The 13,396-nt window shown below is 38.4% G+C and overlaps 1 protein-coding gene across 1 annotated transcript in view; it reads right to left on the bottom strand.

Annotated features, from left to right (window-relative positions):
• The window catches only part of SLC35A5 (solute carrier family 35 member A5), a 21,676-nt gene extending 10,308 nt beyond the window's left edge, over window positions 1–11,368 (bottom strand). Inside the window, exons 1-3 of the mRNA XM_042781854.1 lie at window positions 11,227–11,368; window positions 6,086–6,184; window positions 2,530–2,663 (exon numbers count right to left, since the gene is read on the bottom strand). Of these exons, the coding sequence (XP_042637788.1) occupies window positions 2,530–2,663; window positions 6,086–6,184; window positions 11,227–11,356 (363 nt within the window). The 5' untranslated portion in view covers window positions 11,357–11,368. The remainder of the gene's footprint in view (window positions 1–2,529; window positions 2,664–6,085; window positions 6,185–11,226) is intronic.
• Window positions 11,369–13,396: the final 2,028 nt, after the last annotated feature.

Below are 13,396 nucleotides of genomic sequence, written 5' to 3'. Positions count from 1 at the left end.
GCCCAACCTTCCTTCCGAGGAGTGGCTGGTGGGTTTGAACCGCCAGCCGTCTGGTTAGCAGGCAAGTGTCTTAGCCACTATGCTACCAGAGCTCCCTAGAGGTACTCAAATGCTAAATAAAGGTTTAGCTCTGAAAATAACAGTTGTCACTCTTACAAAGGATATATTTTCAAGTTCTCAATGTACTTTATAGACTTTTAATGCCACTTCTACTGCTAGACAAAGGGCAGGTACGGTAAGGCCCACCTATAAGAACATTGAGGTTTAGGTTTTTAAGCATCTTTCCTATTCTAGGGATAGAATCAATTTTCTTGGTAGAATAGAAGTGATCCAATGCCAAATGCCTATTTGACAGTTCTTTGGATTTATTTAAGTTACTTTAAACATTTAGAAATGAGTTAGCCAGATTTTATAATGGTATTTTTTTATGAGTTCAGCCATATGTCACACATGAGAATATTCATCTGAACAAATAAATACACTTTTCTCAAAAAATATGAAATTCTATCATTGTTCCCCATAACTGGATCTGAAAGTATTAATAATTAGATTTCACACAAGTCCTACTGATTTATTTCACATTGCCTTCCTCCTTGTTATCACTGTAAGTTGATTAAACCCCAAAGAGTATCAACAGCCTTATATAATCACTATCAGTAAACATGTCTAATATGCAGCAGAATTAAAGAAATGAGAGTAAATCCCCTAAATGTCTCTTAACAATTCCAAGTATATAATACTGCTGTATTTCTATTGAATTTTTATGGGAATCAACATTCTCAAGTGTTCTTAGTGCATTTCTCTGCAGGCAAATGCTTATGAGCCTCCACTCAGAGTAAGCATTGATGAGGAAAGAAAAAGTTGATTGAAGAGCAGGGAAGCAGTGGCCATAATCAATCACAATAATTGCAGTACGAGTGCATCTAACCTGGCCTGATGAACTCTGAACACTCTATCCAAACTTTTATCAAGTGGTATGGAATAAATAAAACATGAGAGCTTTTGCTCCAAACTTTCCATGTGTCTCTATTTAATTCCATCCAACTGGACTCGGGAACAGCAACAGAGTGTGCCAAATGATTTTTTGTAATACCTGTGGGTTGCACACAATCAGAAAGGAAGAGCAAAGTAATAACTTGGAAGAACAAGCAAATGGTACTCTTGCTTTGGGAGCAGAAACCTAGGAAAGTTCTGATTTAGAATTAATGTGTTAATATAAATAAAATACAACAAATATGTATTCAATGTGCTTACTGACTGAGTAAGTATGTTGTTGTGTACAGGCATTCTTAGATCTGAAAAAACAAAGTGTAAACAAGAATTTAGGGGAGGATACAGTCTAGGAGAACTAAACACTTATTAATAACTGGGATCACAGAGCTAAAAAGGAACTTCGGTGATCAACTGCTCCAGGGCCCATATGGCATAACTGTTCTATTTTATAGATGTGACAACCGAAACTTAGAACAGCTGGGACTTACCAGATACACAGCTTTTAAGTTGTGGAAAAGAAACTCCTGTCTTCTGCTACCCTGGTCGATCATACCATGTTACCAAGTTCTCCTTTTCACCCCACTCCAAAACTGACTTGCCTATATTTAAGAGGCTTCACATGAAGGACTGTTGTTGTTGTTGTTATGTGCCGTCGAGTCAGCCCTGACTCATAGCGACCCCTCCTTGGGTTTCCGAGGCAGTATCACTACGGAAGTAGGATTGCCCAACCTTCCTTCCGAGGAGTGGCTGGACATGAAGGACTAGTACCTACAAAAACCTACTTATAATCAGAATGCCTGAATTCAATTTTTAAAGAAATATAAAACATTTTGGCAAAAGACAGCTTGATGTTATAGAATATTAGGGGAAAATATACATATGACCCAAACTGAAAAATAAATAAAGGCAGAAGACCAAACATTCCTTCTGATTACTAATGCCTCCCCAATTTGAGACAAAGGATACTGACAGTAATAAGAAGTATTTCTTAGCATTATGAGTTACAGATGGCATTTGTACTTGGTAGAACATGATCTTTATCTTCAAAGAACTTATCAATTAAATAATAGTATTAAGGGAAAAACAAAACTATGAGTACATATAAACTACATTAAAACAAAGTAAGAAAGAAAATACACAGAATCTATAATTTTCTGAGTGAACCATGGAAGTCTGGTGAAAGTCCTAAATGTTGAAGTCAATGTCAGAGGCTGACGGCCACAGAAGGCTCAGGAAATGATTAGAAAAACAGGCAGAATGATTAAAGTCACAGAGGGGTGGTTCTGACTCCTTAGGCCAATATGGGTAATCTCCCGGAGCAGTCAGCACAGTTTAATATAGTAATGTTCAACAGTGAGAAAATCTGGCAAGTGGATCATTAATTTTACATTCAGATGATTCTGAGAAAACCTCAGGAAGCCCAGACAGGGTAACAAAAACTAAGAATGCCAAGGAAAATGATGAAAAGGAAGATTAGTTCTGAGATTCATTTCTGTACATTATTTCAATGTTACTTTCTTTGTCATATTTACTTACAGGCTGAAGATAGGATAGGACATAGAAGACAATTAAGTTATCCAGGAAATAAAGAAAGGCAGGAATGGACCACTTCATGAAATTGGAGAAGTCCTTCCAGGAAGTCCATCTCAAATTTCTACTTTGATGATCTTCTAAAAAAAGGAACACAGCAATACATTAACAGTTTGAGGTATTTTTTAGAGCAAATAAACTACATTTGATTACAGATATAGTTCTTTAAAAGCTTTATGAACCTGCCTGTGTAAGTGACTATTAACCTTAACAAATCAAAGATAGTACAAGATTTTATCACTGTCTTTCTTTACTCCACTGCTGTTTTTCATCACTGACAATCAGCAGCACGTCTAGGAGGACTCATATTCCTTCTTCCTACTAATTAGAGATAGCAGAAGTAACACTTAAGGTGACTCAGGATATACCTATAGTTTCTCTAACTACTCTGAAAGCAGAAGCTAAGGAGATCAACAAGTTAAAATAAAATAAAAAAAAAAATATCAAGTCTTCATGCTACCATTCTATCCCTTTCCACCAGGGAGCATACAGGAAAGGAAGATGCTAAGTGGAAATTCATATATATCATTAGGTTCGTCAAGTAGGTTCCAGTCATAGTGACCCTATGTACAACAGAACAAAACACTGCCTGGTGGTGCACCATGCTCACAATTGTTACTATTGTTGAGCCCATTGTTGTAGGCACTGTGTTGATTCATTTCGTTAACAGTCTTCCTCTTTTTCACTGACCATCCACTTTACCAAGCATGATATCCTTCTTTAGGGACTAGTCCCTCCTGGCAGCATGACCAAAGTATGAGAGGCAAAGTCTCACCATCCTTGCTTCTAAGGAGCATTATGGCTGTACTTTTTCCAACCCACGTTTGTTTGTTCTTCTGGCAGTCCATAGTATATTCAAAATTCTTTGTCAATACTATCATTCAAATGAATTGATTCTTCTTTTGTCCTTATTCACTGTCCAGCTTTCGCATGCATACGAGGTGACTGAAAATACCGTAGCTTGGGTCAGTGGCACCTTAGTCTTCAAAGTGACATCTTCGCTCTTTAACACTTTAAAGAGGTCTTTTACAGATTTGCACAATGCAATACACTGTCTGATTTCTTGAATGCTGCTTCCATGGGTGTTGACTGTGGATACAAATAAAACTAAATCCTTGACAATGTCAATCATTTCTACATTTATCGTGATATAGCTTATTGCTACAGTTGTAAGGATTTTTGTTTTCTTTATGTTGAGGTACAATCTATACCAAAGGCAAGCAAAGTCGTGTGATCTGCCTATTGCATGTTCCTCCAATCCTGCTGCCACATTCTTATTCATATAGTCCAGTTTCTCTGATTATTTGGTCAGCATACAGATTGAATAAGTATGGTGAAAGGATACAAACATGAAGAACTCCTTTCTTGATTTTAAAGCAGGAAGTATTCCCTTATTCTGTCTGAACAATAAATAGCCTCCTGGCCTATGTACACGTTCCTCATGAGCACAATTACGTGTTCTTGAACCCTCATTCTTCACATTGTTGTCCATAATTTGTTATAACCCATACAGTTGAATATCTTTCCATAGCCAATAAAACACAGCTAAATATCTTTCTGGTGTTCCTTACTTTCAGCCAAGATCCATACATCAGCAATGATATCCCTTGTTTCACATCCTCTTCCAAATCTGGCTCAAATTTCTGGCAGTTCTCTGCTGATGTACTGCTGCAAATGTTTTTGAATTATTTTCAGCAAAATTTTACTTGCGTGTGATATTAATGATATTATTAATTTCCACATTTTGCTGGATCCCCTTTCTTTGGAATGGGCACAAATATATATCTCTTACAGTCAGCTGGCCAGGTAGCTGTCTTACAAATTTCTTGGCATAGACAAGTGAGCTTCTCCAGCATTCAATCATTTGTTGCAAGATCTCAATGAGTATTTCATCAATTCCTCAAGCCTTGTTTTTTGCCAATACCTTCAGCATAGCTTGGACTTCCTCCTTCAATATCATCAGTTCTTGACCATATGCAACTTCCTGAAATGGCTGAACATGGACCAATTCTTTTTGGTATAGTGACTCTTTGTATTACTTCCCTTTCTTTTTAATTATTCCTACATCATTCAACATTTTGCCCACAGAATTCTCCAATATTGAACTCAAGGCTTTAATTTTTTCTTCATTTCTTTCAGCTTGAAAATGCTGAACATGTTCTGCCCTTTTGGTTTTCTACTTCCAGTTCTTCGCATATTTCATTATAATACTTTGTCTTCTCCAGCCACCTTTTGAAATCTTCTGTTCAGGTCTTTTATTTCGTCATTTCTTCTGTTTTCTTTAGCTACTCTCCTTTCAAGAGCAAGTTCGAGAGTCTCTTCTGACATCCATTTTGGGACTAGAGAAAATGAGCTCTTAGTATTTTAGTACCAATTACTGCCCCATTTCCAGATTTAGAAAAACTGAGAAATGTACTGTAACAGAGAATGTGAAAAGACAGAAAATACAAGCAATTTTAGTTTAAACCCTGCAAATACATGAATTTCATAGGATTAAGAAATGTATTCTATTAAATAGAAATTTTGCTGATTGCAACCTTAAGTATGAAAAGACATCTTCCTGCACAGGTTCTATGATCTAAATTCTGTTTACCTCATGTGGGAAGGCAGTTCAAAGTGATAAAGAGTAAAGGATCCATAAATGGGAAAATGAGGTAAAGCAGAATCCCTGGGTGGTACAACTAGTTAGCATGTTCAGTAGCTAACTGAAAAGTTGTAAGTTCAAAGTCACCCAGAGGTGCCTTGAAAGAAAGGCTTGGTGATCTCCTTCCAAAAAACCAGCCACTGAAAACTCCACGGAGCATAGTTCTACTCTGACACACATGGGATTGTCATGAGTTGGAATTAACTTGACAGCAATTTGTAGTGGTGGTAGGAGCTTATACATTCCACAAAATGCTTGATACTTCACAAATATTATGTAATTATTTGCAGAAGGGATTAGTATCCCTTTTGATATTTGAAGAAACTAAAGCTAAAAGAAGTTAAATAATCTTCTCCAAAACATAATCTTTCTGATGCCAGGGCACTACACCATCTCCCCTATAGGAAATGGAACTGATTTTCAGTATGCTGCAAGTCAAGTCCAACAGCTGTGATTTAGAAGATTCTGATTTGGAATAAAAACTCGCTGTGTCACCCATCACAGGAACAATTAAAATGGTGGAGTAATGGGCAGGACACTGGGAAACCTGGGATGGAGTCCAAGCTCTACACCTTCCTACCCATCCTGTTTCTCCATTTGTAAAATATTGGGTAATAATACTTGGGACTCCCCAAGTGCTGTAGGCACTCCACTAGATAATAAATACTAAAACATTGGTAAATGCCATATTCTGCAAATATTAATTGCAATGCCTAAGTGCTATAATACAGTATCCTGTTTGCATCTTAGATTCCTCATATGTAATATTAATGGGCTAGACTAAATGATATATATGTTCCTTTCAGCACTAAAATATTTTGATTTTTAACAGATACATACCAATATTTCAAGACTCACCTTTCTTTATGACCCAGAATGACACAAGCATACAGAAAACCAGCTTTACCAGTTCTGAGCAAACATTCACAGTAGTTGGAAGATAATCATATTTGTTCTCTGAAATGTAACAGAAATGATTATTTTTAACTATAAATTTCCCTCTAAATAATGCTTACACAGTTAATAATATGTAATTATTTTTAATATTTCAATATTGGTTATATTAAACCTTATCCAGTTGGTTCTGCTCTTTTGGATCTTGAATCAATTCACCTAATGTATTAGCTATCCCTATCTCATTAAGCTTTTTTATTATCCTTGGATTTGATCAGCATATCTCTCATATTTTCATCCAAGCTGCCGGTAAATATGTTGAGGAAGCCAATGCCACAGGCAAAGAAAGCTAAGTGGAATGGCATCAAATACTGCCTTTTAAACTGACCATTAATCAACAATCTTTGGGTCTGGCTCTTCAACCAGTTATGAATATATTTGGCTGAATTATTACCCAGTTCATGGCTCTTGTGTGACTCATTTGCCTTGCTAAAATCAAGATACACTCAGTATAATATTCTCTCAGACTTTTCTGATTTATTTCATATCACGGCACACAAATAAAATATCAATGGTTCTTTGGCACTCTGGGATAAAAGGTACATTGGGGTAAAAGGAAGCTACTTAAGGCAAGAGGCAATGGACCCCGGGCTCTGGCTACCCCTAGGGCTAAGAGGAAATAATTCAGCACATTCAAGCTCATTCACAAGTTGAGAAGCTAACTTACAAGTCAATCTAATTAGGAAACAAGATTTGATCAGTGCAGCTTGGTCTTAGCAGTTACCTTATTTTTCTGTTTATGAACAACTTAGTTTTTAATTTTGCCAAGGACAAGCATAGACTTTATTAGGCCCAATATTCAGGAATACACTTTCTCTCTTTGAAAAATATTTGCTTATTTCTCTTGGTCATCTTACAAAACATGAAACAAGCAGAACAAAGGGAGGGGGAAGAAAAAAGCTGACATTCTTTGGAATAAACTTTCTTCCTATTTTCTGTGGTTTCCCCTGACTTTCTGAACCTAAGCTGACTCAATTCTTCATTCATTCTTGTTCCTGTAGAGGGGAGCTCTGGTGGCTTAGTGCCTAAGGCATGTGACTGCTAATCAGAAGGCTGGCGGTTCAAACCTACTAGGCACTCCTTGGCAAGAAGGTTGCGCAATCTACTTCAATAGTGATATCACCTTGGAAGCCCAAGGAAGGGTCATTACAAGTCAGATTTGACTTGAGGTCAGGGAGTTTTTTTTGGGGAGCTCTGGTGGCACGGTGCCTATGGCGTCTGACTGCTAACCAGAAGGCTGGCGGTTCAAACCCACAGCCAGTCCTCGGAAGGAAGATTGGACAATCTACTTCTGTACAGATACCGCCTCAGAAACCCAAGGAGAGGTCATTGAGTCAGGATCGACTCAACGGCAGTGAGTTTGGTATTTTTTTGCTGTTGTTCCTGTAGAACTACCTGTAAACCTCAATAAAAGTACTTGTTACATTGTATTAGTTATTTTTTATGTGTCTGTCTTACCTTTAGACTATAAGCTATTTATGAGAAAGGAAGGAACCTTGGTGGCACAATGGTTAAAGCGCTAGGGTGCTAACTGAAAGATTGGCCGTTTGAACTCACCAGAGGCTCCGCCGAAGAAAGATGTGGCAATCTGCTTCCATAAAGATTAAAGGCTTGGGAACAATATGGAGCAGTTCTCTTCTGTCTTACAGGGTTGCTATGAATCAGAAATGACTCGATGCCAGAGGATTTTTGGATTTATGATAAAGGGACCAAGTTAAACCCTTTATATAAGAGGCATTTACCAGTGTCTTGCACAGAATGTTGCTGTTGTTTTTGTTATGTGCCATTGAGTCATCTCCAGCTCACAGCAACCCCTCTTTGCGTTTCCGAGGCAGTATCACTACAGAAGTAGATTGCCTAGTCTTCCTTCTGAGGGGTGGCTGGTGGGTTTGAACCACCAACCTTCTGGTTAGCAGTCAAGTGCCTAGGCACTACGCCACCGGAGCTCCTCTCGCACCGAATAGGTACTTAATAAATATTCATCTGAATTAAATATTTAATGAATTAAATATTTGCCTGCTAAACTTTCTCCATCATTTAAAAAAAAAAAAAATAACCAAACTCACTGTCATTAGCTGGATCCGACTCAGTGACCCTCCTTGGGTTTCTGAGGTGGTATGAGGTGGTATCACTACGGAAGTAGATTGCCCAACTTTCCTTCTGAGGAGTGGCTAGAGTGATCAATGCCAAGTATTACTGGCAGATAGTAGTGTGATTTAATTCAAGCTTTGACATTAGAAAAGGGAGCAGGAGATGTTTTAACTAAGCTCCTCCATCATTCAAAGCCTAGTTAAAACATCTCCTCCTTCCTTTTCTAATATCAAAGCTTGACTTAAATCACACTGGTATCTTCCAGTAATACTTGACATTGATCACTCTCATGTTGAAGAAGAAAGTTAGTAACAGACATCTTACCTTTATTTCAACACTTTTCTTACCCAGAAAATCAAGTAGTAATGGTAAAAGCCTGACCCAAACTGCAAAAAAAGAACCTGCCCTACAGCAATGTAAATTTGTCTTTTCCTACTAGAAATGGATATTCAACAAACCACTACCTCCAGTTTCAAGGAAAAGACTCTAGGCACTGCTAATTGAAATCTCAAATAGCCCCATGACTGCAAAGTGAATGGAGGGCCAAATTTTTAGCAGTCAAGGCAGGGGCCACCTAGTAACCTGGTATCAGCTGATCTCAATAAAAAGTAGAAAGCCAAAACCACCAGGACAAAATCCACTGCCAGAATCCATTCTGACTCTTAGTGACCCTATAGAACAAAGAATTGCTCTGTAGGGTTTCTAAGGCTGATTGTCACATCTTTCTCTTGTGGAGCTCTGGATGAGTTCAAACTGCAAACTGAAGCAAGCGTTTAACCACTGCATCACCAGGGTTCCCTGAAACTTCTGTTTTATTATAATTCAAAGAATCAAGTATGATCTTGCTAAAAAAGGAGAGATATTCTTAACTTTGGCAGCTTTAAAACACTGCTTTTTCAGATCTTTCTTTTTTAAAAAAAAACTGTACCATATTTCTCAACCTATTGCTGTCAAGTTGATTCCAATTCACGGTGACCCCATGTGTTACAGAGCAGAACTGCTTCATAGGATTTTCTTGGCTATAATCTTAATGAAAGCAGACTGCCAGATCTTATTTCCACAGTACTGCTGGGTAGGTTCGAACTGCCAACCTTTAGGTTAATAAGAAAAACTCACTGCCGTCAAATCCAATCCAACTCATAGCAACCCCTCCTTGGGTTTCCGAGGTGGTATCACTACAGAGGTAGATTGCTCAATCTTCCTTCCAAGGAATGGCAGGTGGTCAAGTGCAAACTATATGTGCCATCTAGGGACCATACTTTCTCTATCCCTCCCTAAAACAGTAGTCCATGTTCACTCCTTGGCATACGAAGCCCTGAAGCATCTGAATATTGCATCCCTCCCTAGCCAAGCATACCTTCTCCATGCCTTTAATCTTTTTGCTCAGTAACTCTAAACTACCTGTTCTCAAGACATATCCCACTTCTTTATGCCTGTATCTCTTTTTTATGAGAAGCTCTGGTGCCACAGTGATTAAGGCATTCAGCTGTCAATGAAAAGGTCAGTGATTCAAACCCACCAGCTGCTCTGTAGAAGATGAGGCTTCTGTGAAGATTTACAGCCTTGAAAACCCTGTAAGACAGTTCTACTCTGTCCTATACGGTTGCTATAAGTCAGAATTTACTCGGTGGCAGTGGGTTTGGTTTTGTTTTGGTTTATTTCTTTTTATAATCTGTTCCTTCTGTTTTAAATACCTCTACCTACCTTGTCTTCTTGTGGATCAACTGTTATTTAATCGAGGAAGTGTTCCCTGATGTCTCTGATCACCACATCATCCCTCTCAAACAGAGTGTGTCACTTCCTCCTCTAGAGTACTTTGGTATCATCTGTTTATTTCTAAGAAGCTCTGATGTGCAGTGATTAAAGCACTGGCTGCTAACTGAAAGGATGGTGGCTTGAAACCACCAGCCGCTCTGCAAAAGATATGGTAGTCTGCTTCTGTAAACATCACAGCATTGGAAACCCTTTGGGGTTCTTCTCTGTCTTATAGTGTCACTATGAGTCAGAATTGACTCAATGGCAACAGGTTTGTTTACAGTCTATTTCTATTACTGCAGTGATTATTTTTTCATGGTATGTTTACATGTATGTCTGCATTAATAAAACTAGTTTTTGAGAGCAAGGTTCTTATCTTAAGTACTTTGAGTCCTATTAGTAATACTGAACCCAGTGCCTGGCAGATAAATATTAACTGAAATAGAAACTTAGATACACATTTGACTCCCCAAGCAGGCTGTTAAGAGTTAAGATATAATGATTCTATGTGTCCTGAGTAAGAGGTACTCTATTCAGTTTTGTGGTATTAAATTACATCTGCTTAAATGTAAATTAGGAGCTCTGGTAGCATAGTGCCTAAGGCACTTGACTGCTCACCAGAAGGCTGGCGGTTCAAACCCACCAGCCACTCCTCGGAAGGAAGGTTGGGCAATCCTACTTCCATAATGATACTGCCTCGGAAACCCAAGGAGGGGCCTCTGTGAGTCGGGGCTGACTTGACGGCAAACAACAACAAAATGTAAGTTATTACATTTTAAATAAGAAGAGTATTTCTGGAGCACATATTTATCAAAAGCTGGTAATCTGTCGTATTCCACTGTCCCACTACCTCACAAACGCCCATGTTGAAACAACTATATCCTGCTTCTTTCATAATAAGCTATACTTGTATATTGTTACAGGCCCAGAAATACTGGTTAACTGAATGATCTAATCTGTGTCAAGAAATTATGATTCTGTAGCTGACTGACCCAATTTCACCCTAGCCTCAAACTTTTTCTTGGTAAGGAATAAGGTCTAAAGAATAAAATTTTCATACGCTTCATTACTTACATGAAGTAGGGTACTTGGTAGGATATTATTATATCATTTTATACACAGAGACATTAATTAAAGATAGGCACGATAATGTGTGATGAGATGGAAATGTCCTACATACATTTAAACTCTTAACTTACCTTCATTGGCTGAGTATTTCACCAGTAGGATTCGACTTGAGCTTAAAGCAATGAATATGGCTCCTAGCAGGAATGTATACATTGCTGACAATGAACACAGCATAGGATGACCACAGCATTTGTTTTCCATTCCACTGATTTTTAATTGTCTTAGAGACAACATTTCCATGGGCAATTATTCAAAGACAAAAATTTAAAAAAAAAAAAAGAAGAAGAAATTAAGCAAGAATATTAGTGAAGCCTGGCTAGGAGATCTAAATATTAAGCATAATCCTATAAAAACAATTAATTTTTGAAGAACAGAAAAGAAATTTTTATAGGTCTGACTATAAGTATATCACAATAGAGTGGCGAAATCCAGGAGAAGCTATGGGGAAAGGAGATGAAAAAGACAGAATCAGACAGGAAGGTCAACCCTAGTGACAGAAAAAGCGGAGCCAGATTAGATGTGCTGGCAAAGGTAGTGAATAAGCAACTGAAACTTTGGGACCACACTGGAAGAAAAAGGTAACTATGAGAAAGAAAATCTTCCTACATTCTAAAGAAAGACCTAGGACATAACTGAGAGTGTATCAACCACTAACTGCTAGAACAGTTGTTTTCAACTGGAGTAGATTTGGTCCCCAGGGGACATATGGCAAGGTCTGGAGACATTTTGGGTTATCATAATTGGGTGGATGCTACTGGCATCTAGTGGATAGTGACCAGGGATGTGGCTAAACATCCTACAGCGCACAGGACATCTGATGCTCCCCAGTAAATAATGGTGTTGTTCTTAGGTGCCATGGAAACCATTCCAACTCATAGAGACTTTCTGTATAACAGAATGAAACTCTGCCCAGTCCTGGGCATCCTCACAATCATTGCTATGTTTGAACCCATTGTTGCAGTCATTTTGTCACTCCATCTCATTGAGGTTTTCTTCTTCTTCACTGACCCTCTTACTTTGAGTATGATGTCCTTCTCTAGGAATTGAAACCTCCTGATAACATGCCCAAAGCAAACAAGACAAAGTCTAGTCATCTTTGCTTCTAAGGAGCATTCTCTAACTTAAATATGAATAGCATCAGAATTGAGAAATCATGCCCTAGAAGCAGTGGTCCCTGGGTAATACAAATGGATAATGTTGAGTGCAAACCAAAAGGTTGGAGGTTTGAAGTCCCCCCTCCCCCCGGCAGTGTGGAAGAAAGGCCAGGCTATTTGCTTCTGAAAATACAGCCATTGAAAATCCTATGAAACAGAGTTCTACTCTGACACACACAGAATGACCGTGAGTCAGAAATAACTATATTGCAAACGATTTACCAGTTTGGCCCTAGAAGCACTGGCAAAGGGTAGGCTATGTACAAATCACTTTTACAGTCTCTTGAACATCAATGTTTTCAGGCAAGGGCCAACACTTAGAGCCTCCAAAGAGATCCATTTCATTCCCTGCTCTAATCATTTAGCCACCTACGTGGGGCTTTCAGATTTGGGATCCAGGAGCTGGTGTCACAGAGAATGACCTTAATTTAGATACTGTATGATGTCCATATATCTAACTCCTTGTAATGGCACATGTATACCTTCAGGAGCTCCTGATAACTGCTGCCATGATCTAAGAATACTCGCCATTTCAGAGCGCAGTAATTGTTTCTGAGGTAGTATCACCCCTTTTAGCAAGCCAATATTCGGAAACTGGCTCACTATTCCTTTTCAGTCATTTCTATTACTGCATTTAGAAACTGATTACTGAAATGCCTAGCATTTGTGCTCATCCCACTAATTCTTTACGTTTCATTCTTATTGGTAACTTTGCTCTAGAAAAGAATTTCGAATTTGTATTCTTCTCCTTAGTAGCAACTTTTCTCTAGGAGGAAACATTGCTGGGAGATTGTTACAATAAAGGTCAAAATGGAAATATGTGAAACACTCCTAATTTTCACTGACCCAATGTTAGAAGAGAGCTCAAAAATCAACGAGTCTAATACCCTTTTTTGGTATGTTGAGGGCACTAAACCCCAAGCACGTTGATTAACTTGTCCAAAGTTTCCCAGTCTATAGGCAGAGATGGAGAGCACTAATGGGGGGCTAGATGAGGACAGGCTTTAACTATCAATACTGATATTACAACTAAGCGCAAGCGTACAAGACATCGATGAGGCTACTTCCCCACACGCGAAGGGCAGGT

This window comes from Orycteropus afer, unplaced genomic scaffold (genome assembly GCF_000298275.1).
Source record: "Orycteropus afer afer isolate SDZICR_OR568_19922 unplaced genomic scaffold, OryAfe1.0 scaffold00184, whole genome shotgun sequence".
Lineage (NCBI taxonomy): Eukaryota > Metazoa > Chordata > Mammalia > Tubulidentata > Orycteropodidae > Orycteropus > Orycteropus afer.
Note: the sequence above shows the minus strand (reverse complement) of the source record. Positions and strands in the feature narration are given on the sequence as shown.